The sequence below is a fragment of the Corvus kubaryi genome, unplaced genomic scaffold, assembly GCF_017639235.1.
Source record: "Corvus kubaryi isolate FWS band 111438036 unplaced genomic scaffold, C.kubaryi_AGA036_p1.0 37398, whole genome shotgun sequence".
Lineage (NCBI taxonomy): Eukaryota > Metazoa > Chordata > Aves > Passeriformes > Corvidae > Corvus > Corvus kubaryi.
In genome coordinates this window covers 34,596,120-34,622,223 of record NW_024581137.1, presented here as the reverse complement: position 1 = coordinate 34,622,223, position 26,104 = coordinate 34,596,120, and the positions used below count along the sequence as shown (strand labels likewise).

The 26,104-nt window shown below is 37.8% G+C and overlaps 1 protein-coding gene across 7 annotated transcripts in view; it reads left to right on the top strand.

The window, feature by feature from the left end:
• Positions 1-26,104, top strand: part of PPP1R9A (protein phosphatase 1 regulatory subunit 9A) — a 135,390-nt gene that overhangs the window by 56,095 nt on the left and 53,191 nt on the right. For all 7 annotated transcript variants that reach the window (XM_042044147.1, XM_042044150.1, XM_042044149.1 and 4 more), the window contains exons 3-5: positions 15,940-16,072; positions 16,566-16,686; positions 22,088-22,192. In XM_042044147.1, the coding sequence (XP_041900081.1) occupies positions 15,940-16,072; positions 16,566-16,686; positions 22,088-22,192 (359 nt within the window). The remainder of the gene's footprint in view (positions 1-15,939; positions 16,073-16,565; positions 16,687-22,087; positions 22,193-26,104) is intronic.

Genomic DNA, 26,104 nt, shown 5'->3' with positions numbered 1-26,104 from the left:
TAGAAGTCTCTGTGACATGTTTGGAAAGCAGCTCTGAGTGCCTTTAAATTTGCTTCAATATTAATGGGTTTTCAGAGGATTGAGCTTGTTTCAGTGTGCCTGCATGAGTACAGTGGTACAAGAGTACTTTAGATGGGGAAAAAAGTGATAGTCTGAATCTCCTTACCCTCTCATTGCTGCATCTGGACTAGTTTCTGTGTTTTACTCAGCTGTTGAAAACCCCAAGGGCTGTAAATAGCAGTGATTCAGTGATGTTCTGTCAAATACCTGATTCTCATTATAATTTTTTATGGACAAAGAGGAGATGGGCCTGGAATTGTGTGGGTGGAAAATCCATATAGTCTGAACAGGATTTTTTAAACCAATTGCTTGGTAGTATCACATCTCCCTGATCTATTGTTTCTTCTTATTTAATTTGTTTCCTTAAAAGATCTGTCTAAGTTGGCTAATGAATAGTCTCATTCATTTAGTTACAATCTTTTTTTGTACTTTTTGCTGGGTAAGCAAAATGAATTAAGAAGCAGGAAAAAGGCAACAAAAGGAGGTATCAGATCTATGAATTCTTGCCTGTTATACCTATTCCTACTAACCTGTTTGTCCATTTCCATACTAATCAGGACACTGATGACATCCTCTGGAGACGATTCTGGCCCCCTTCAGCTAAGCTGGGATCTCTTAAATATCTTCCAGTTTGTCGGCTTTCCCTCAGCAAAAGCTTATTGTTTCCAAATTCCTATAGATTTTTTAATTTAGTATGCACCACCAACAATTTACTTTTACATTTGCTTTTTAAATTTGGACTTTTTCTGTTTCTGGTAGTTCATTCTTTTGCTTTTTACTTCTAATGGTGTCTTCTTCATAGACACCTCACCTACACCTTGCATCTTCAGGCTGCCTACATTTCTTAGGAGGATTTGGAGGAACAGGTAAAGAAGTGCTCACATTGCACAGTCTTCTTTATGTTTGAGAGGTCCCATAGACCAAAATGGGTTATTATGGGATTTGTGTGTGTTTGCATATAGTTTTAAGCAGTAGTTTAGGTTATGCTGGAACATAGTGGGTGAGTATCATCAAACCAAATATCTCAGTGTGCCTTGGTGGCTTCCAAAATCCCTTTTCTTTGTCGCTGATTCTTCTTCAGTTGTCTTTATTTTAAAGAACTTTTTAGACTTAGTTCATGCCAAAACTTATGTAGCAGAGGTGTCTGGCACTTTTAATTTTATTTCTATCAAAGCTGAACTTGTATCAACTGTAGTCTTATTATATGTGTATAATATATGACTATATTACATTCTTCTTAAGTCTTTTTGATACCATTTTACCTGTTCTGGTACTTACAGTCATGGACTTGCAGGGGAAAGGAGATTCTTGGTATGCATGCCCACCAGCCTGCCTGCCTGGTTAACTTTCTGTGCAGCACAAGGAACATTGAGCCCATTGTGTTCCTTGTGGGATGATGGAATGCTTCTTTCCAAGAGGGCAAGACATTGGGCATTAAATTCTGATACATCTGAAGTGTAGGAACAAGGTTAGATTCAAGATCCATTTCTTTGAAAGGAGGAAAGGCTGAGCCTCAGCAGTAAGACACACTAATAACATCTATTATATATTACTATTCTAATAGTTATTAGGCCATAATGATCTGGTATAAATTTGTAACTGTGTCATTTTACTACTGAAGTTTTGTAGAACTAGTGAACATGTACTTTTGGAGTTTACTGCCTGTATCAGAATTCAGGGGTGAAAATACAATGTTTGCTCTGTTTTCAACTTCCTGTTTTTCCTCATTTCTCAAATTTGGCTTAAAATATGACTGAAATGTGAATTTTGGGCACTTAAAATAACTGCCAGGAGGGGTGGGCAGCTGGCAGCTGGGACCAGCTTTCTGGGGAGCATTGCTTTCCTCCCCCTGCTCGTGCTCTGCCAGCCCTTTCCCTCAGGAAGGAGCGCTGTGGGTCCTCAGGCGAGTAGAAGAGTGTCCTTCGGCTTCGTATGTTCTTGATCTTTTCCTTAGTTAAACCACTGCTGTTCCTTGCACCCTCTGTAACCAGTGAATATCTGGGTGAGATAGTACATAGCACCTTGGATTTTAAGTAGTGGGGAATATAATTAAAATAGACTTACTTTGGAAATAATATATTTATTTATTTATATTATATTATTTTATTTCATCTGTACAGTTTTGACCTAGAATCTAAAGTATGATTTTTCAGCTGCATCAGGACATGTCTGATTCTTTCAGTCATTCTGCTGTTAGATAATGGTCAGCATTTCCTTCTGCCAGACTTTGCTGGACTTACATACTATTTTTCTCTAATTTAATTTCTCTTAGAAGTACTTCTATATCTCACAAAAAAACCCCCACTACTTTTCTTCTTTTGAAGTTGTGATTTTGGCTTTCAGATTTTAAGCTTCATGCAGCAAATTGAGCTGCTATAGCCCCTCTGGCCAAAACTGACTTCTGCAGCTGTGATCTTTGCTTTTCTCCGGTACTGAACCATCCTGCAAAAGGTGCACCCTGTACTAACTGTCTGTCTTCAGTCTGACTCTCAGCTGGTACCCTCTGATGCTTAGATAGACATACTGGATCTGTCCTCACTGTCATTTGTGATGAGGTCAGGCACAGTTTGGATGTCTTACTGAGTGTTTCACAAAAGCACATCACTGAACTGCTGGGATACCTTGTCCCACCTGAATAACCAAACTGCCGTCAAAAAAAAGTGTTAAAAAACAAAGTCACACTGTAGGTTCTCAGCATTTAGGAGACCATTGCAAAAATGCTCTGGAGCAGATTAAATGTTCTTTTTTCTTAGAAACATAATTTAGCACCTTATTGAAGAGAGACAAATGGGACTGAGTCCATGGAGAATGCCAGTATTTTTCTTACCTTATTAGTCAACACCTGCAAACTGCCAGATTTGAGGTTTCCTTTTCTTTCGCTGGAATTTGGTGTATATTTTATTTTACCTTATTATTGTTAATGGATTAAAAATTAGTGAAGAGAACAGTTTATTGTAAAATTATTGGTTGCTTTTACTATCTAATATGTTGTTGGGTTTTTCATAGCCTTTATTTGAGAAGGCCCTTTTCCAGTCTTGCATGTTGTTTTGAGCACTTGAGAACCCTACAAGGGGACTGTACTGGGTGCATTACGTGCATCACATTGTTTTTGGAACAAAGTCCTCTCAAACAAAATTTGAGCTCTTGGTTTTGTATGGTGGGATCATTAGCATTTAATGAACCTCACAAGGTTCATATTTGAAGCCACAGAGGAGGTGGGATATTGTCATCACTCTGGTGGCCTGCATTAAGGTTCTTACACATTAATAACAGGGTGGTAGACAGAAGATTTATTTTGTTGTAGCTGGCAGTGGCAAGCTCTTATGGTACTAGGAGGGCAGCAGTTTGAGGTACCTTCCCTAAAGGAGGGTTAACATGGATTTAATTATCTTGAATTGCACACAGAGGGATTTTCACCTACATGGTTATCATGTAGCAGTAGTGTCTTGCTGACTAACTTCTGGTTCCGTATATAAGTCCCCAGATAATTAAGCATTTTTGAAAGGCAAAGCGACAACCTTTACCTTGTTCTTACTACTCTGGTAAGTGGAAGGATTTTTATCCTCATCTGTTTTAGCAGAAATCAATATAAGCTGTAAGACAATTAAAGTTTTGGTAGAAAAAAGAAAAAGCTTGAGTATGACAAACCACTCTTGTGGTCTAAATCTAACATGCATTTTGTGTACATGCAAGGGAAGCCATTTTGTGCTTCTGGTTTTCAAGGACCTACCCTGGAAAAAGCTTGAGAAAGCCTGCTGGGCTAATAAAATACAAGTTCTTTCCTAAACAGAGACATGATGGCTTTTCCATAAATTTGCCTCTTCTTAGCTAGAAGTCATAACATTAGACACAACAGTTACCGTTTGTATTTTTATTGTGCCTTTTTTATTGAGTTACATTATGACATTTATCAGAAATAAAATTAAGCTTAGGGGCATGGAAGATGGGGTAAGTTCACTATTTGAAAGCTTGAATTCAGGGCACATTTTGACAGTTACCCTTTTTGGCAAGTCAGGCTTTTAACCTAAAGGCAAGTAAAATAAGATTAATTTAATATTGCTTTTATGAGGCCTGCCTGATCAGATAAAATAATTTTTAAAACTTGAGTTGAAGCAATGTCTTGTACATTTCAGGGTAAATAGGCAGTAACATGCATGATGTATCCAAGTTACTTTTAATTTGAAGAACTGTCAGACAGTTTTCAGTTAACTGTCATGAGGTTACCAGTTCTCTGCATCATCTTCTGTGACAATCACCTACTGTTAATGTTCTGTATGGTACCAAAACCATTTAGCCCTTTGGGTTAAATTGTCATTTGGAAAGTTAAGTAAAATGATAAATACTGTCCAGTGTTGCAGTTGCAATTTAAAACTTGACTTCTTTTTTCTCCTCCAGTATTTTCTGTTCTTTTTTATAGTAATACTGTGCTTCTTGCAGTGGGAGTGGTGCTCATGCTTCTAGAGATTTTTGAATTCTGAAGAGGCAAGATTTTCCTTTTTTTTGGAGGAAAAAAAGGGTGGAGGGAATCCATTTTGTATTTGCACAATCCTTCTGCCAACACTTTATTTGGTCCTGACCCAGGAGGGTTACCTTTGTGGCCCGTGTGTGGCTCTTAGGCTCAGTTTTCACACCTGAGGGTGGATGGACTCCTGTGCTCAAGCTGCAATGCCTTCATGCAGCTGCCTTATATCTGGGACTGATGCAGTTGGTCATGAGTAATGTACGTGTTTGGATAATTCTTTACCTTCTGGCATGCACTTTTATTGGTTTTACTCTTGAATAATCTGTGAAAGTGTTTGTTGCCTTCAACACTAAAATGGTTGATAGCATCCTTTTGAACAATTTACTGCAAGGAATTGAAAGCTAAAACTTTATCTGATTATAGACAGTGGTTATTTAGTATACCAGTACAATAGAAAAGGCTTTTTAAAATTGTAATTTCATCCTATTTTCCAATTATTTTATTTGCAAGGAAAAGGTGCTCTATTGTAAAGATTTTTTTTTTAGAATCTTAGAGTGTTTAATCAGTAACCATAAGGTTAAAATTAAAGTTTGCAAGATTGAAGTTTTACCAGCTTGGCTGTTTTGATGTCCAACTGTATGTTTATTTTCCCACACCACTTGTATCTAACTAACTCCCTCATCCAAAACAGTGGTTTTATTCACCATTGTTTTTTTAAAGGGTAAAAAGCAGCCAGGCGTTACATATACTTTGTACCAGTTGTCTGTCCTGCAGTTTTCCAGTGAATGTTAATGTTATCATTTATATTTTTCTTGACATAGTACTAGCTTTTGGTTAGTAATATTAAAGAAGGATTTGCAAGGGCTGTTTTCAATTGTTTTCTGTTTTTCCTTAAGTTTGATCTACAGAGGATTGATTAAGAATGATAGTCATGCCCAGGAAAAGAAGCCTTTTGGTATCGATGGGTATTCTTGAAACCATAAATATAAAATACTATTTTAGAAGATGTGCTTCTAAAACACTTGGGTGTGTACACTTTTTTTTACTTAGGGATTCATAAAAATAGCTAAGGTTGTATGTGTGGAAATACATTCCAGCAAAGTTTTGTAAAATTAGTTTGCTTGTCTTCCTCTAGTTGTTCATTCACAGCTCTTATTTTAGGCAAGTCACAGTCTTGCCAGTTTCCCTAGACAGTGAACACTAGCTGACTTAAAAATATTTAAATGTCAGGATTTTATAGAGATATTGGGAATGTTCTCTTCATTCCTTATATTAGAATTGGGTACCCATTAAAATTGTACTAAGCTAACTGAAAGGCTTACTGTATTGTCTTTATAGCCTGTCATACACAGATTACACCCATTTTAATCTGTTATCTGGAGTATGTCCAGCTTCTGCTAAATGGTGTCTGTTTTACTTTGAAAAGAAATGTGCAGCTGTTTGTAGCAAAAATACAGTTACTGTGAGTGACAGCGATACCAGCTGTGTGCTGCACACTTCAGCTGCTGGAGAACTGAACTCAGAGGTGCCCCTGCTCTGTTTTCTGCATTGACACAACATATAGAGAGGTTCTTCTGTAGCTTTTGTACTTCTGTGTCATTGCACAGGATAAGCAGCACTTTCCCTCCTCTGCCTGAGCAAATCTGGACCGAAGGTTACCCCCCACATTTTAGTTTCCGTCACAAAGGTGAAATGTTTGTCTCGAGCTTCACTTTTCTGTCTGAAGCAGGTCAAGAAGTTGAATCTGGAAAACAGAAAGCTCAGAGGACTCATGTCAGCTCTAAGGGTCTGGGAGTTTGCCAGCTTCCACAGCCGTCTCCGCTGCTGGCATGTAGCAGGAACAGTGTTGGGCTCACATTTAATGCACTGTCTGTCTTTGTATCCAAAACCAGAGGTCTACAGACATGGTGTCCTTTCTGCCACTCCGCCCAAGTGCAGTTTGCAGGGACTATTAAGGGCATGCGCAGAGAGATGTTTGGTCAATCCCAGAACAGTAAAGCAAGGTGTTCCTGCGGGGAAAAAATAGACCAAAACTCTTTTAAAAAACCCTAATCCCAAAATGCACATGCATTTAAGTGCATCCTCCCAATTTCCCACAGCACTGGGTGCTACACTTCGCATTTGGTTCTCCAGAATTTCAAATCCATCACAGATTTGTGTATAGAAAATGTCTGTTAAAAATTTTGAATTTATGCAGTAAATTTGGGCACAAAGAGTAGAACTGTGTAAAGTCTTCAGGTGAGCAAAACTCATTGTAATTTCTCTGCTCATTTAATTTTTCCACACTACGCAGGGTAGAGTGAAAACCAGCTGTAATAGAGAGTCCCCTTGGGGTTGATGAAGTTAATTTTGTTATTGTTATCAAGGGGGTACTATCTTTGTGCCTGATGTCATAGCAAATGTTGAAATTGAAAAATGTCCAAAAATACTGTTGAATTGAGTCACTTTAAATGTCTTTATCTTGAATTCACACTTCGTGGCATTATTACGGTAGTTTCATCCCAAGCTAGCATTATTCGTTAATACCGGCTTATCCCTGTGATCTGTCTTTCTCTTTGTCTATTTGTTTGGATATACTCTTTGTGCACATATGTAACCTTCTGTTTCTTGCTGCATTAATACCATATTTTAAATTGCACTTAGAGCGGGTGTGTTTGAACCAGTTATGCTGGGAACGCCTGTTTTTGGCTTGTGTTAGAGTCTGTTACCCCATGTACCATATTAGGAAGCATTAGGAAGGCTGAATTCCTCTGGAAATACAGACTGTCTCATTTTTGAAGCATTGGTGTGATTAACTGTAATACAATACACTTGGTATGAATGCTTGATGGATAAACATTCTTTTGCTTACTCTAGGCAGTTTTACATCTTACTAGGATGCAATTCATTGTACTAAACAGTGCGAATGTGAAACTATCATTAGAAAAAATGCAGTCAGCCAAAATGAATTCTGCCTGCAGGTGCAATTAAGGAATTGGTAAGTCTACAATATGAAGTAATTGAGCAGTGGTCTGGCACTGAGAATGTGGCATTGCACTTTCCATTTGAAAGATGTTTACAAAATACAGCAAACCTTTTGCTGTATTACAGAAGCTTTTCTGTTAATCCTCTTACACTCTGCCTGTTTGTCCATTTTTATATACAAGCAATGGCATTAACAGGCTGCATGGCTGCAACACTCCTACCAAATTAAGGCAACACCCCACTAATGGGTCTCTTTTATATCACTGCATGGTGATGTTAATGTGAATGTAGCAATAGGCTACTAAAGGCTTTAGATTCTGGAGGATCATAAACATTTTTGTTACTGTAGAAGAATACCTGCTTGTACTAGAAACTAAATAGACACTCTGTAATGTGTCCCATCTGAAAGTGTGGAAATATGTTTAACCTGTAAAGAAGACTATTTGAAGGGCTGTCTAATGTTGAATGCCATACTTAGCTATTCTTCAACTCATAAGCTGTGTACTTAGGCAATGAATAATATATGTGCAAAGAAGAGTTTATTACATCTCCTGAGTTTTTCTTAATAGAATATAATATAATTTCCCACACTCATCTTAATACTGTAAGCACTATGTTTAGTAATCTCAGCTCAGCTAAAGAATTCATTAAGTAAGAACTTCTCATTTAAAAAAATCCAAGCTCCCTTAATTTGAGATTTTTCTAAGAACTCAGTTATTAAGAAAAGTGAGGTGGGACAGCTTTTGAGATTCAGAAGGGTTCCTGCTGTGGTCTGGTGTGGAAGTACATTTGCTTTTTATGCCTTGGTCTGAGACGTGTCTTCTGGTTTCTGTCACTGGAGATGCTTCTCCCTTGCCCATGCAGCCTTTGTTGTGTCTGCAGGAGTATTAGTAAGATGGGCAATTAGTACCAAATGCCACAGCTCCTAGGAATAAGACAAGGTATGTCAGAGAGTCATAAAAAACCTTTGGTCAAGTTGCAATTCTGCACCCTTAAAAAGCCCAATAGGATTTGTATTGGTGATGTAATATTGAGAAAATCAGACACCTAGGCATACTGTTTCCGCCTGACTCTTTTCTTACACCTCTGCTTTCTTTTCTGCTTTAAGTAGAGAGATAGATAGCAATGTGTGCTATTTATAGTACATTTAAAAGAATTTTTTATAGATAAATGTATGTAAGATAATTGTATTGATTTCTGTTCAGTTTATAAAATATTGCTATTTCACAATAAAACTCAGGTTGGATGAATTATCTCTATATTGTTTACTCAGCAAATACTCTAAATTAATGCCTGTGATTACTTTTTTGTGTCCTTCTTTTCCTTTGAATTATTTTCTTAACAATTGTAGCGTCTGTAAATGAATAAAAGGAATTGCTTATGAAATCTTTTTGTAGAGTAATTTTTAGTGAATATGCAGGTTACACAATTTATTCCTGCTGAGATTTATTTTAAATAGAATGTTTTATGCATAGTCAATATTTTGTTTCAAGTGTTTGCCTGTGAGAATATTTGTGGCATTTTTACTCTGCATTTAGAGCTCTTGACTTTTAGGCTGAGGGAGAGTGAGATTGCTGGGAGAAGAAACACTGATTTGTTGATTCATGGTGACTTTGCTACTGTATGGCAGTCTGTACTAATTGGTACCAGAAGCAGCATTTACTCTTGGCTAATTCACGTGTCACACTTAAAGGCAGAAGAAAAATAGCACCATCAGTTAGGATGTAGATTGGCAGCAGTGCAAGGATCTGGAAGAAATACTGCAGCAGATTCAGGAAGAAATGTCTAGGGATGGAGAGTGGAACTTTGCTTTGTGCTCTCCTATCTGTTTAAATTTGTTTGGACACCAGAGTCCAGATTTGAGCCTGTACTGTATTATAATTAGTTTGTCAAACTCAGCTCACTTCAAACATTCTCCTTTGCATGCTTATTTCAAGGCTCAAAGATACAATGAATTCTTGAGCATGCTAGTTTGTTACCTTGGCAATAGAAGGAATTGCCAAAAGAGTGATAAGACGTATCTGCTGTCATATTGGAAATTCATATTCTTGTTAAATATTCTTGTTCATATTTTTATATTTTTTTTTGCATAGCATGGCTGTTGGAGTGCTCTTGTTGCAACTGCTTCTTTGTTCTGCTGGACAGAGACACTATCAAGGTGTAGGCAAATGTTTTTCCTTTTCCCTGAAGCAGGAAGAGTCAGCTAAAGACATTCAGGTTTGCAGGTCAGAACTGCACTGCTGTAAATAGTAAGGTGTTAAATTGCTGTACCTGCATCTCTGATCTCTCCAGGATCAGTGAAAGTCTGGCAGGAGGGACTTTCTGAGGAACCCTGAGCTTTATGGGAATGCAGGATGGTGGAGCTTGTCTTTTGGCTCTTTTCCCTGCAATTGTCAAGCTACTGTACTGAAAAACACAAAGCTTTTTTTCTTCATGGTTTTTATTCTCTCTATCTGAATAGTAGATAACTGATCAAAAGTAGACAGTAGCAGTTGCAAAGTGCATTTAAGTCAGTAATGTACAGTAATGCAAAGTAGAGTTTAAAAAAAAAGGCAAGGTCAGGCAAAGGGATGACATATATGAAGTGTACCTGTGAAGTACACAACACTTAAAAAGTCTCCTTGGGATTCTAACATGATCAGCAGGTCTCAGGGAAGCTACCTCACTAGTCATTTGTACCTCCCATTACACTGTTGCATCCAAGCTGCTGCATTAGAAAAACCAACCCACTATCAGAGGTTTAGACCCAGGTCTGCAAAACTCATCAAAGAGAATTCAGTGAAAATTGTTTAGCCTGTACCATTAATATAAAACAGGACATTATTGCAATTTCCCATTTTTATTAATGCTTATGACAAAAAAAAATTCGGAAGAAAGGAAAAACCTCATGGAATTGTAACTCGTTACCATATTTAAAAAAAAGCAGGAATATTCAGATAAGTCTGTTTGTATATCTTTGTCAACTCCAGGTTTAGTGCATCTTGCTGCTTTACTCACTTACTGAAACACACAGCTACCCTAATAGATGTACAAGTTGCAAATTCCATGTGAGCTGTGGTTTTACTCTTCAGTAACAGGGCTTACTTTTACTTGATAATTACTCTGACCTGTTTTAACTAATAATAACAGCATGTAGTTTTCATGTGGGACACACATCTCATTTACAGCAACAGTGATTTTGTATTTTTCTGCTACGTAGACAAGTAACAATGTAAATTGTAATAAAACTAGTACATCAGCAATAAAACAGGTACACACAGAATAAATAATAAATGGATATAAAGAATAATTTTCACTGATTCGAGGAAACTACTTAATGAAAACAGGTGTTTTAAAGATTTCGCACAGAAAGTGAGCCAAGTAGCAGGAACAGGGGAGATGATCCATGTATAGTACCACCTAGGCAATTTTGGTTCCATGTTTTGGCCCAAAACTGCAGTATATAAAAGTTCAGTGAAAGAAGCCTATCAGAGGAATCTGTAACTACTTACACCATGAAGCAAATGCACTCTCATGTCACAGGCCTAATGAATGCACGTGGTTAGCCCATGCATTTTAATGCTTGTGTCCCACCAGGAAATGCCACTTGGCATGGTTTGGGTTTAGGAGGACATGCTGTAGCGCACAGAGATGTATGGATCCAAACTGAGATGTGTTGGCACTGCTGCAGGATGGTGACACTGTGGTTTTCTACCAGAAATGGTCTTCATGATGTTCCAACAGGTGGAAAACTTGATAACTTGTGCCAATTCAATAAGGGTACATAGAGATAATATTTTCCAGTTCACCTCAACAAATTGAACAGTTTGTGTGTCGTTGAAGCTGCTCCTGGATTGTCATATATCTGAAGAGGTCTCTGTGGAGTGGAGAAGTCTTGGGCCCAGATACTTTTAGATTTTAGAAGCATGAATCAGCTGTGCAGGTCTCTTTGTCAGAGTTTCAGGACACTTAAACCAGATATTTCTCCTATGGAGCTTTCTGACGGGAAACCCTGGGCATGGATTGGACGTTCAGTTTCTTTCAATATTGCTGATGTCTAATTCCCATCTGTGTTTCATTCCTGCAATTGCTTCTTGGGAAGATTTGTCTCCTGGATGCTTCTGTGCTGAAGCATTAGTGACGGCTGATGCCCACGCAGGCTTTAGGGGAGCATGAAGCCAGGAAAACTGGAGGAAGCCTCCTCACTGACTCACTGCCTTTGACTGACAAAGCAACCACTTCACAGAGAAAAAACTCTTTAAAAAAATAGTTACCCATTTCAGATATTGCCAGAGCTTCCTCTCTTCCCTGGAGCTATGCTGTAAAAAGATTTTAAAGCAGAAGGTAATGATCAAATTGTGATTTCTTTTCCTCATTTATCTTCTTCAGCAGAGCCAGAGAGGTTATCCTCAGTGCTTCATAATAGATACTCTAAATCTGTTCCCTTTCGGTTTGAGTCTCTTCCCCCTTGTCCCCCCTGTCACTACATGCTCTTGTAAATTGTCTCTCTTCATCTTTCTCATAGGCTACCTTCAGGTGTTGGAGCCCACAGTTAGGTCACCCCTAAGCTTTCCCTTTTGCAGGCTGAACTACCCCAATTCTCTCAGCCTTACATCAGATAAGACAATTTTTATGTTGCACAGTTTATTGTATGCAACACTAATATTGTGGTTTATATGGCACCAAGCTGGTTAGCCCATGGGAAGGATAACCCATGTGATTCTTTAGAGTTATCTCCATTCTGACTTGCTTAAAAAAATAAAAAAGCCCATATCACTATCTATTGGTTACTGTTAGCTAAATTCTATAAATTATTGGTAGTTAAGAGCTATGGAAAAATGCCCTAAACTTATGCAACTTTGCCTTTTTTCAAGAATAATCAGTTTTCATCCTTCTGATCTTACTCCTAAAGGTGAAGTACTAAAGCAAAAATGTAGGGTTTTTTCTGCATTAGTCAGCAACATATTTTTATAGTTAGTGGCATGTCTTCTCTAGCTTGTGCTTTACCAAAGAGAAGCAAATGGTCGTGTGTGCGTATGTATGATTTCCCTGGGGATGCCACCCAGGGTGCCTAACAGTTATACCCGCTTCTTTGGTATTACACTTTGTTACTATATTGGTGCCAGGTGAATCACTGATGACCCCTTTTTCTGTCACTTTAGAGAACACAGAAGTACATTCTGTTAACAGCAGTTCTTCAGGGTTTCTTTCAACATGTCACCGCTGTTGACTTTTTGTTTCCATAAGTGCTGTTGTAAATCCTAGAAAATGTCACAAGTGGATTCTATGGAAACTTACTTTTTTCTAAATACTTGTAGTGGTAAAATCAGAGGTTAAGATATTATACTGTATTTTCATGTGAAAGAGCTTGCTTTAAGTAATGGCTTATGATGTGACTATTGGGGATGGTCGTGTACAGGGCCCAGAGTTGGACTCGGTGATCCTTGTGGGTCCCTTCCAACTCAGCATATTCTGTGATTGTGACTTTACTGTACTGGGTACTTGGCCAGAGTGGCAGTACAACCAGATCTGTCAAATGACAGGGAATGGGAGAATTCCCATGAGTCTGAAATCCCACGCACACTCCGGGAAGCACAACAGCAACAGACGTGGTGAAATAGTTCTACTTAAATCACGTTAACCATACTTTGAGGAAGAAGTTATAAATGTTTGTCTTATTTTTAGCGCAGTAAAATCTTGAGTGACAGTTCTCATGACTGTACTGAGCAAGCAGTTCATTACTCTGGTGGATAGACTGTTTCACAAAGATAGAAAATTTCCAAGCACAAATTTACTGTTCTTCAGTTTAACACCCAGAGATTCATTTAACAGAATCAGTCAACCATGAAATGTGATTGTACTAAATGAGATAAATGACATACAAGAATATCCTTCTTCTTCTTCCCCTAGTCAGGGGGAGACAACTGCCTTGTTGGAGGAAGCGGCAAAATTATATGACCAGTGTACAAAAGACAGTGAATTGATGCCAGGTAGGGAACATAGAGATTTATACAATCAGTGATCTACAGTCTCAGAGTGAATGCTTAGGTGAGGTACTAGGTAAGAGTGGTGTGATGTATTTGGAGACATAATGATAACTTTTCGTTACCAACAGTATCTTTAGTTCCCTTTTAGTGGGATCATCAAAATATTCCAAAACAGTGAGTACAAGCCAGAAGCTATCTCTTCTGTCAAGTCTGATTCAAGAAAGATCATCCTAAACCTGAATTCAGTATATGATTTGATGCTTTCAAAGAAGCATATCCTGAAGCATATCCAGTTGTTTTGCAACAAATCTAAAACTGCTTCCACAATAATCTCATGCCAGTCATTGAACACAAGGAAGAGAATGGTGCCAATTAACATGATGAAAAGAAATCCAGAAATAAATATACTCATTTTGTGACATAATTTTCCCCTATACCTCTCTCTCAGCTGTTCTTTGTCTCCAGCAAGTACTATCTCCCTTTACCTTGATGCAATTCATCTCCGTTCACATTTGGGGTGTGGGTCTCTCTGATGATGTTAATAAATGAGATGATTCAAGCTAAATTCACAGCTGTTGTTTTTAACCCGTAGTTGCTTGCATGACTGCTGCATTTCAAAGCTAAAGGTTTGCAGTCAAACCTTAGCTCACTAATGTTTTAGTTGGGTCTCAGTCTATTGATTGAGCCTTATTTTGGTTGATGGCAGCATGAAGGAGGTTGGGCTTGAACATGGAACCCTTAGTGAGCAGAGCCGGTGAAAACTGCTGCCTTTGACAGCAAACCAGAGAGAAAGGAAGCTGCCAGGGAGGTTGTACCACTTTTTCACTGCTGTTTCATGGCTCTTCCAGCTGGTTTTGTCTTTTCTTTGGTCAGCCTAGAAATGGTGGCCTCAAATTGCATCTCTCCTTATTACTTATTTCTGCATCAGTGTTTTTTCTCCAGTCTTAGAGATACCACAGCAGCATAAAAAGTTCAGCGGCATTGGACAGCATTTAGTTTGTGTCTTATTTTACTTAGGCTTTGCATGTATTTATGTAGGCTTTCTAGGAGCGTAATATAGTTAAAGCAGCCTTTTTCTTGCATCATAATGACTAAAAATCGATGTGAGATAGGTTTGTGAATTCTTGTAAAACCTTTATCATCTCAGTCTTCTTGGAAGAAGAAATTAATTGTTTCACATTGATGTGAAGTACAGGAGTTAAAATTCCCACTGAGTGACTACTGTCTTTTCTGTTTAAACCACTATTTGTATAAAGCTGAGAGGGCTTTTTGGTAGCTTTGTGGTAGCCATAACATAGTTAATAAACTTACAGTAGTATTTAGAAGTATTTTTGTATTTCAACTTTAATATGTTTACTATTTAAAAGAAATGAACAGCTTTTCAGGCAGGTGAAACCTCAGGTGGCAATGACCCAGCTGCTGTGTGTGCTCCCTCCAGGGACATCGTGACAGAGCCTTCAAGCAGGGCTGTAAAAGAGCAGGCTTCTGAAGACCTTCAGAATATTTGTATAGCTACGTAGCAGGGTGCAGTGTTTTATGTTTTAAGAGGAGCAGTGATAAAGGAAAACATGGCTACGCAATGGTGTCTTCTGTAGGTTGTCTGTAAAAGAGGAAAAGGAAATATGGAAAATTGTTTTCCTTTATTTGAAGTGATGAATATGATATATCCATGGGACTGAAGCTCAGTAAAATTGTTACCACTAATGATAACACATATTCTTTCCTTACTGCCAAGTGCAGGCAGTTAAATGAATCAGGTTGGCAAACTCTGATCTCTAAAATATGAAAATATGCTTTTCCTGACTAATGTTTCTGAGGGTCTGAATAATCACTGATTAAAGGCCATGCTGAAATTATGATAGTAAGTAGCATAAATAATATAATCAGATTAATGCAGTCACTGTTAAATTACTGCTTTAGAGATGAAATAAACCTGTAAACCTGGTTAGTTAAAAAAAAATACCCATGGCTGTATATATTGCAGTTCTAAAAAAGTTAATACATAATATGGATCATAATCTCTAATGATATCCGTAGGTGATGTAGATTAGTAATCTTCTGGTCTAGCTTTGGATGAATGCAAACCGGAACTTCGTAAGGCCTAAAGACTAATACACAAACACTATACAGATTATAATTTCAGTGTATTTGACTCTGTTAATGTTTGTTAATAGTGCATTTTTAATGAGTTAAGTATTTTTAATATTTTTATGCATAGACCAACACATACATTAAAGGTCACCTTTTGAACTTATAATCAAAAATGATAAAAACTTACACTCAGTTGACTTTTGCAACCATAGTTGCGCTTCCTTGAATGAAAAAGCACAAATTAAAAAACCTGTAGTTTAGATGAGCAGGAGAAATTTGTCTTTTAAAAGCCTTTACAAACTTTGCAACATCACAGGACTAAAGCAGTACGTAATTTAATGATTTGGAAGTCTTTTTGGAGTAGGTAGCTGAATGATTTGTGATCTATTTCCACAGGTTTTCAATACATATTCTAATGAAGACTATGACAGGAGAAATGATGAAGTTGACCCAGTGGCTGCATCAGCTGAATATGAACTTGAGAAGCGTGTGGAAAAGCTGGAGCTCTTCCCAGTTGAACTAGAAAAAGGTATGGTGTCTGTCTGCCATTTCCACTTCCTGGGACACTGACCTACAAGTTCGAGGAAGTCTACACATGCCTAGAGAGCCTATCTTGAATTTCCATGAATCTGTTGTGGTCACCTTGGCTTTTTGGATTTCAGGAATTGTTCAGTGAGGAATTAAAGAAGCAGCCCAGAGACAGGCAGTTTTTACCTTCTTAAGAGAATTGTTTTGTGACACTCCATTAACATGACTTCACACAGTGTTTGTTGTGATATATTCATTCTTCACTGGAGGAGTAAAAATCTTGACTGTTGTTCTAAGCTCCTCATAAGGCTGCAGATGGTATTTTTTGTGTGTAATTAAAATGGCAGTCAAATAGGTTTTTTAAACTGAAGCAAAATAATATTAGCGTTACTGACACAGAAAGCCAAGAGGAACCAAAGTATAAATGTTTACCTATCAAATAACTGTACAGATCAAATGTAATAAGTTTCTGCTTTCTCTTGCCTTTTTCACAGATGAAGATGGACTTGGCATAAGCATTATTGGAATGGGAGTTGGAGCCGATGCAGGCCTTGAAAAACTGGGAATATTTGTCAAAACAGTAACAGAGGGTGGGACAGCAGAAAGAGATGGCAGGTAAACTAGACTTTGTATTTGGAAATTTTCTCAGCAATAGTTACTATAAATTATGATTTTCATAGGAAATAGTTGTTTGCTTAATGTATGTCATGGTAATCCAAGCTGTAAAGTTTGGAGATTCCATTGGGAAGATCCAAGTACCTGATGTGGTTATGAGAAGACACTAAATTGGTACCATGAGTTTACACTGCTTAAGAAGAACAAATTTGCCAAAGATATGTGTTTGTGACTGCTGAGAACCCAGATGCTTTAGCCTGAGCAAAGCGGGTGATTCCAAACTCTGTGTCACTTTTGAAGGCAGTTTAGATTCTAAAGGTGTTGAGTTCCCACCTGTTCTATTGGCTTCAAGCTAGCTTTGGATAGGCAATACTTAAGAAAAAGAATTCTGTTCAACATTTGATTATTTGACCTCTCTACATTTGATGTCCTTACGAAGAGATCTTGTTGGGCTGGATTGATGGGCTGAGGACAACTGCATGAGGTTCTGTAAGGCAACGTGCCGGGTCCTGCGCTTGGGTCACAACAACCCCAGGCGGCGCTACAGGTTGGGGGAGGAACAGCTTGAGAGCTGCTCAGCGGAAAAGGACTTGGGGTGCTGGTTGACAAGCAGCTGGATATCAGCCAGTGTGTGCCCAGGTAGCCAGGAAAGCCAAAGGCATCCTGGCCTGTACCAGCACTAGTGTGTCCAGCAGAACCAGGGCAGTGATTGTCCCCCTGTACTCGGCACTGGTGAGGCCACACCTCAAGTGCTGTGTCCAGTTCTGGGCCTTTCACTACAAGAAAGACAATGGGGTGCTGAAGTGTGTCCAGAGAAGGGAAACAAAGCTAGTGAAGAGTCTGGAGCACAAGTCTTACAAGGTGTGGCTGAGGGAGCTGGGGGTGTTTAACCTGGAGAAGAGGAGGCTGAGGGGAGATCTTATCACTCTCAACAACCACCTGAAAGGAAGTTGTAGCTGGGTGGGGGTCGGTCTCTTCTGACATGTCTCAAGTGAAAGGATGAGAGGAAATGGCCTTAAATTGTGTCAGGTGAGGTTCAGATTAAATACTAGAACTTTTTTTTCACTGAAAGAGTGAAAGATATGGGAATTAAGTTGCCCAGGAAGGTGGTGGAGTCACTGTCTCTGGAAGTGTTGAAGAGGCATCTGGATGTGGCACTTGGGATGTGGTTTAGGAGTGATTGAGCTGCAACGTTGACGGCTGAACTGGATGATGTTGAAGATCTTTTCCAACCTTGATGATTCTGTGATTAGGGAAATAATTAGTCTACCTGAATGTTTGAACTTTTACTAAATACACTCCCTTCAAGTTTACTAACACAGACTGTTACTCTATATTTCTTACTTTGGATAGTCTTCTGTTCCAGAGTTCAGTTTTCACACCTACAGCACTGAAAGTACATTAATTAATTGAAGTAGGAAGCTCTTCATACCATAAATCTTGCCCACTAAAGAAGTGGATTGGTGTGTGCAGTCTTGTAAAATGCTCGTATAAAACCTGCTTGCTTCTAGAATTGCTTATTTGGTATGTGCAGGCTAAATAACTCCTTTTGAACATAAAATATTTCCTATCATATGGGGCACAGTTATCTGTGTATTATACAACACCTGCCAATCTGTGTATTGTACAATACCTGCCACAACCAAGCCAACCTCTTCTCATTAGGAGATAGAAAAATACTTTACTATGTAATCATTTAATAATGAAAAGTATTCTTAAATATCTTCCAACCCATACAATTTGTTGTTCTGTCCTAGTGCATAACTATGTAAATTTTCATGCCAATAAAATATTACTTCTCCGATATGTAAGCAATTAAATCAACTTATATGCATCCTCATTTTCTGATTTTAACCATTAATGCGTTATTGAGTTAGAAACAATATGAAAATATTGTTTATAAATAAGAGTAGGAAAAAACTCTTAAGATGTTGATGCTATCTTCTAAAAAATATATTGCAGTAACATGTTCCTTGTTGATGAACACCTCTAACTTTTCAACGAGGCAAAAAGTTGTTCTGCTGTGGAAACCCCCCAAAAATTTAAACAGAAGACTCTAGAAGGCAGGGGGTCACAAAGTTTAGTAACATTGCTACTGAAGTGTATTGTCTTCTAGATTGGGCTTGGAGGTATCTTTACAGATCTTGGCAATAAGATATCAAGTTGAAAGCCAAGTACTGATTTATCATAGGCTTAAAAATTATGAAGGCAAATGAAGAAGCTGACACCTCAAGATGTCATGACTTTATCCATTACTTTGAATTTAAGTGAGTGTTTTTCTGAAGGGTATGCTTGACCTCAGCCAGAAGGCATTAAGCTCACGACTGGTATTATTTGTGAAATTCTCTGGTTGAAAATCCGTCACTCACTGCTGCTCTGTTATGATCTGTAATTTCTTTTCCTCTCATTATTCACATGTTTGAGTGGGCTACAGAAGTTAATGTTCCATCACAAGTCTCTTCTTTCATTTCCCTAGATGGCATCTGAAAGGAGCTTGTCAGCTGAGAAAAAATAATATCATTCTTTGACCATTCTAATATTTGTGTTGGTTTTCAACTGGCAGAATGTTCAGTCAGCTGAGAAATAGGACTCTGATTTTCTCTTTGAGAGCCTGACTGATCATTCACTTGGGAAAGGGATATATAATCCTCTCAGTCAGGACCAGATAGTTCTGCACAATAAAGTGCATCAACTGTAAAGGGTCCTGTTAACTTCATCTTTATGAAAAGCCTAGTTAATCATTAATACTGATAGCAAAGCAAAGTCTCCTTCCAGAAAATAAAACTATTTCAACAGTTGCATCAGATATTCTGAATAATTGCATAGCAATCTTCAGCCAGGTTCTTCTGAACTACAATTTAAAACCTTACAGTATCTGTAGGATAGCTTCTATATTTTATTGAAAGACCCATGAAATTATGATATAAAGTACTTGTTTCCCATTGAAATACAAAATCTGTACAAAGGGGCTTCTCAGTGATTTAACACCACTGGCTTGATTCATGTTGCTGCAGACAAGCAGGTAGCATTTAGTTGTCATATTTAAAGGTTTTGTGTGCCAGTACTTAACCAATGAGGGTGCTTCAAGATGGATCCAAAGGCAAGCATGTTGATAAGTATTAGGAGAGGTTATTAATAGTGTGAAAAATATGAAATCAGCCATTAGACTGAATATGAAAAATAAAATCTTTTCCTGGATCAATCAATCCATAGCTGCTTCTTTCAAATTATTGTGGTGATGAGTCATTCACTTTTTAAAGTACTTTGATAACATTGGGAGCAGCAGTTTTGAAACATTACATAGTTCTTAACTTGAACTCTAGAAGTTTTCTCTGCACGAATTAAATTTTTCAGTTCATCATACTGAAAAACCATATGAAACCATATGAAACCATACGTTGGTTTGCTTCTGTAGTTGCTACTTCACTGTAATCTGCAGGCAGAGTTTAAAGTCCTGAGCATTAGAAAATAATTATCAGAAGAATTACCAATTTTATTAATTATAAAAGCAGTAAAATGTCTATAATTCAGGCTTTGGCAACCTGAGCCTAATTTTTCATTTGTGTTTGAAACGAGATTTCAGAGATAGAGGAGGCCTGGAGCTCCTGTTGGAGTGGGCTCTAACGGGAAGGCTGCTCTTTGTATGTTGATATGCATGTATATTTATATATAATTAAAATATATGTGTATATAGAAATAAAGGAGTTTTGGAGAACACTGGCTATAAAAATAGTAGTTGGAAGTTAATTTAGGAGCTATACAACCAAGAAATAAGGAGATACAAAATAGGCCTGAAGGACAAATAGAATTAGACTGAATCAATATAGAGCCGCTTACAAAATGGCAGGCAACAGTTCTCTAAGATGATGTTTCATCACCTGAAATACTGTACCTGTGTATCTGAACACTGAACACTGCTAGTCCACTGCATAGTGAGGTACAGTGTTGTAGCTAAGTTGTAATCTCAAAGGAATCTGTTCTTCCACCATTTTCAGCCAAGAGGGTGACAGTTTCCCACTCAGTGGGCACCAACTTCTTAAAAGTTCTTTTCTGGGTACTCCTGTGGCCATCTAACTGCACTCTGTGTTTGCTAAAGTTAAAAAAAAATCAAAATTAAATATTAATGTGATTGCTGTATTTCTTAAATATTTCAGTGAAAACTGAAGTAAAATTCTGAGGTTAAAATGCCTGGTATGATTTTCAATATAGTTTATAGGCTTCCTTTTTCAAGGGAGATCCTGCCTAGAACACGGTGGCATTCTGTGGTGTGAGGCTGCCAAAGAGTAAATACTGTATTTCTTACTCATCACTGGAATCCAAAGAACAGAAGATACTGCTTGAACACATGTAACACTGCAAAGCATTTCCTCAGACTTGGCAGAGAAATTAGTGCTCCATGTCATAATACTTCAGCATTCTGTTGAAGCCTCTGCTGTTCTTTGAAAATAAGTCTTATCACTAATATATCCTAAGATGTTAAATACATTAATTTAGGTATTTAATTAGGATTTTTTCATACCTATTTCTTGGTTGCTTTGTAAACTGTAGTTTGGATCAATAAAATTCATATACGTACCTGAAAATTCTTCCCTTTTATAGTTCTGGATGTGTTTGTTTGGGTTTTATTTTGAAACTCTTAGAGATCGTGCGTTTCTAAAGAGTAGTATAGCAGTCATCTTCCAGGGATTTGTAATCCAGATGAGTCCAGTGCCTGCTCTAGGGATTTTGTAGCAGCACTTGCTTTAGAGAAAAGCAGCATGACTTTCATTCTGTCTTAAGTTTTTCTGCATTAAAAAGTATATTAGCAGTAAATAAGTGTTTGGCTTCAAAAAGAGAATCCTCATTAAAACAGTCCAAGGTCTTATGATGGTGTGCATCAAGATCACTCTTACACTGGGAATTCATCTTTTTGGAACAAGTTGGATGAAATATCTTAAGAGATTATGTCACAATTGGGTCTGATACATAAGTTCTTCTCTCCACAGATGAGCAGGTTGTTTTAGTTAAATACTACATTTTTTTTCCATTAACATGAAATGCCAGAGCTGTGTCTTATGATGTTTTTCAAGATTGGCTTAGGAAAGAATGATAAAAGAGCTGTTCAAGTATTTCATTTAATTTAATTCAGATGACAAATTCAAGAGTTTGTATTGCTGTATTTCTATACAAGGAAAGGGACTTGATAATTAATTGATGATATTAAATGTTACGGTAACTTTGAAGCTGCATTTATGAGATGTCTGTGTGCAAGGAATGATTTCTTTTTCATATTTACCTCAATCCTTTTATGACTGAGCTTTTGTTTAAAATCACACTAGAAAGATCTCTCTATGCTAAGTTTTTCTGAAAATTCACAAGAATTCATACAATTATTTATGCATTTGTGTTTTTCCCCTGAAAGGATCCAAGTGAATGACCAAATTGTGGAAGTTGATGGCATCAGTCTGGTTGGTGTTACACAAAATTTTGCTGCAACTGTTCTTAGAAACACCAAAGAGAAAGTCAGGTGAGTATTTTAGAAGTAAAAAAGAAATTGTAATTTAATACTTAAGATTACCTGGCTTCCTTCACAGGGCTTTCAGTGTACCCAGGAAGAATCAGGGGGTTTGGGCCTCTCTGTGTCTTCTCTCCTTTGATCCCTAGAGAGGGATCAAATATAGTATTACAGTTTTGTTTTGGCTTAGATTTTTAACATATGACCACCAAGCCAAGCCAAAATTGCAGATAGATGACGACTATGCTCTTGATCACAAGTCTAGATGTGCATGGGCTTCAAGGTGTTTGTATTAGTTGGAATGATGAAGGTCATGGGTGTTGGTCAGATGGAAACTGCTGCCACTGATCACCTCCCTGCTCCTCCTGTGGGGACACTGGCCACGTTTGTGCTCCAGGGTTGGAGCAGGAAGAGATGGGCACTCTGGTGCCTCAGATGCCACCTCAACACAGAGGAGAGGAGAGTATTGGATGCCATAGTGGTAACAGCTACCAAAGTGAGGAAAATAACATCCCAGCATTAATTAATTGAGCTCCCAGCACCATCTGTGGGTTTCCCTCTGCTCCTATACTGTGGTTAATTGAAAGGTGTCCCTGTAAAAATCCATAAAATAATGAACAGACTAGAAAATGTAACATATACTGCAAGTAAGCTTCTGGACTAATGTAAGTGCAAAGCTATAAAATGTCATTAATAAGAACATTGTTTCCCTAGAAATGAACTGGTTTGCCATTTAAAACCCTGTTCAGTCATGGAGTTTTTCAATAGCTTGTTAATTTCAGTAAAGATTCAACTCTACAAAATAAATCCAAAAATATCTTTGTCATATTTTAAAAGCAGCAGCCATTCTGTAGTCACCTTTTGGTTCTCTTCCAAAATCTTCTCCAGGGAATACAACTGAATTCTTTAATTAATGAGTCCAGAGCTGACTTCTTTTGAACCATGACTAAACTATAGGTGGTAATATATGCAGACCCTCTCAGATGGTGGTGTTATATGCTGGCAGGCACACTTCCACTATAATTCCATAGCTGATCCTGCATAACAATGAGGAATAATGCTGGGATGTGAATTCTGCAAAGAGTCTTGGGGGTGGTTGATCAATCTTTTATTTGAAAGAGGTTATTTAGGAAAAAAAAATTATTAGAAACTAGTGTAATGATGGGTGAGTATGTTTTTGTGTAACATTTACAGTTGAAGTTACACCATTACTATTTCTGCAAAGACTCACACATGCTGTGAGTGTTCCTACTGACTTAACTATGAAAATGAGTATATATTTTATTAAGTTTTCTGCAGTTGGAACCTTCAAACATAAAATCCTTATGACAGAGAAAAATGTGTTCCTGTGTACACAAAGCAAATGTTATGTATATTTTGTGTTTGATGTTCTAGTTCAAAAGGAAAGAGGAAAAAAGAAAGCAGTCACATAAAACACATGTATTGTGTACATTTATAATCAGCTTAGTCTGTGTAATTATTACTGCGTAAGTTATAGAATAGAATACTTGCTTCCATGGCATAGTAATGGAGGAAGGAAGAAACATAAAACAATTTTCACACAGAACTCCCACAGTCTTCTCTCAGGAAATAAATTACAGTGAGACTGGTTGCAATCTAGACCCTTGTCACAAAATGGGGGACTGAAAAAAGTACTTCTTCATTGTTGTTGAGCTCACATTGTCAAGTGAACTGTGTATCCTGTGCACTGGGATCATTGGCTTCTGACAGGCAGCATTTATCAAGGAGAGATATTTGAGTTTCTACATTTTTCCTTGTGAGATTAAGATACTGAGTTTTCATGGAAAAAATGACCCAGTGTGTTAGTGTCAAAACTAGACCAAAAAAACCCCCAAAAAACCTCAGTTAATAATAAATTTTAAGTACTGTATGAGTTACAATAGAAAATAATACTAAAATATTAGTAATGTATACATAAAGAGCATACCATGTGGTTAGCAGTGTCTTACTAATGTGTATTTCTAATTAGATGAAAAGAAATGGGTAGAATTTGGTGCAACTTCCTCAATTTCTTGTTTCATTTTAAACTTCATGGAAAGAAATGCTCAGAAAGACTACTTTCTGCTTCATGCAAGCCAGCTGAGAAATGTATCATTTTTCCCTGGTTGTGGTAGGCTGGGAGCGAGATGTGACAAGGTGGCCAAGCCTTGTGTGGCACAGGCTCCGGCTTAGCTTCTGGTCCAGTCTTGGATTGTTTTGTTGCCTGATGCTCTACATTGGTTTTATTTACACAAAATGAAAAATGGTTCCAGAAAGCTGTTTTTTGGAGATAGATATTTCAGGATGCTTGATGTTTTGGCTTCAGTTCAGGCTTAAACATTTGCTTGTAAAGAAAGTGAGAGCTAATATCGATGAATTTAGATATGAAAGAAAATAAGGTATTTTTAACTTCCTGACTGTTTTCTCTTGATACATGACAAAAAGTGCCGTGCCTGCCTCTTGTTTTGCGGAGAGAGCAATTGGTTTCTGACAAATCCTCTTTCCTGCTGTGTTAGAGCTAGGATGGAGAATCCCTCATCTCCACTGCCTTTGGCAGACAGTGACCACCTCTGCACCTGAACTGCTCCAGAACATTAGGGACAACATGGAAGGGTCTGCTGGGGCAAAATCCCTTTCTTGCCCTCAGCTGTCAGCTCCTGACTGTTGGCAGTGCAGGGACCAGTGCTCCTGCCCTTTGAGTGCTCCATTCCCATGGCAGCTGCCATTAATGATCCGTGTCACTGCGGGAGGCAGGAGCAGCGGAAGGGTTGCTGCTTTATAACCACCTCCTGCCGTTCCTGCGGGGGTTGTCCCAGCTGAGCTGCCAGTGTGTAGGCAGTGTACAAGCACACCTTACCTGATCCAAGGCAAGGCAGCTTCACGAATCCTTCCTTCACAGGAGGAATCACGTTCACACTTACTCGCATATCTACTGCTCAATAGTGTCAGCTTGATGGGATTTATAGAACTGCTTTAATAAGCATAGTTGTCTTTGTGATCACAGCATACAAAATCTGTGCCTTTCTTCTGCCTGATGTCCTGTACACACAGAGATTTGAGTGCCTTTCACTGGCATTACTTTGTGTTTATATCCCACAGCATTACGTATCTGAAGTAGTTTTGTCCTTAATCTAGTCAAAATGCATGCTGGTTTTTATAGCAGGGTTTATTATGTGAGATCAGTTGTAAAGAAAGGACATTCATGAATAGAATGACATCAAAGCCACTTCTTAATTCTTTGCGATAAATGCAGTCAATACCTCTTCAGAGAGCTTGCATAATACCAATACTTAGTGATCTATTTTTCTCCTTTGAGCCTTCTGAACACTTTGAATGATACTGACAGTGGAAGTCATTGACCTAGAATAGATTTCTGCAATTTTTCTACCAGAAAAAAATGTATCCAGACTGTCTGTAGCTGACACAATAAAGAATTTGTGAAAATGAAGACATGGCTTTTACCTTTTGAACTGTTCTAGGTGAGGCAGAGAGGAAGTGAAAGAAGAGCAAATGTAAGCATCTACAATTATTTTATCCATTGTTTGCAGTATTGGATTATCCAGCAGAGTCATCATACCATAATGAAAGATCTTTGGCTCAACCAATTTGACTTCTCCAGTGATAATAAATTAAATTATTCTTTCTTATAATGTTTTCTAGAAAGATAATCAGTACCCACCAGATGTACTCTGGTAGCCTGTGAGGCAAAGGAAAGAGATGGAATTCTTTCATAATCCCAGCTGGCAATCAGCCTGTGTTTTTCAGGATGAGAATTAGTGTCCTCGTGACTCTAATCAGGCAAATACAACTATGAATGCTACTTCAATTGATGTAAATATCAAGTCTTCTTTATAATTTCGCATAACTATTTAGTTTACTTATATCTCATATTAGTAGATTTCAGAATTTGATTCTATACAGGAG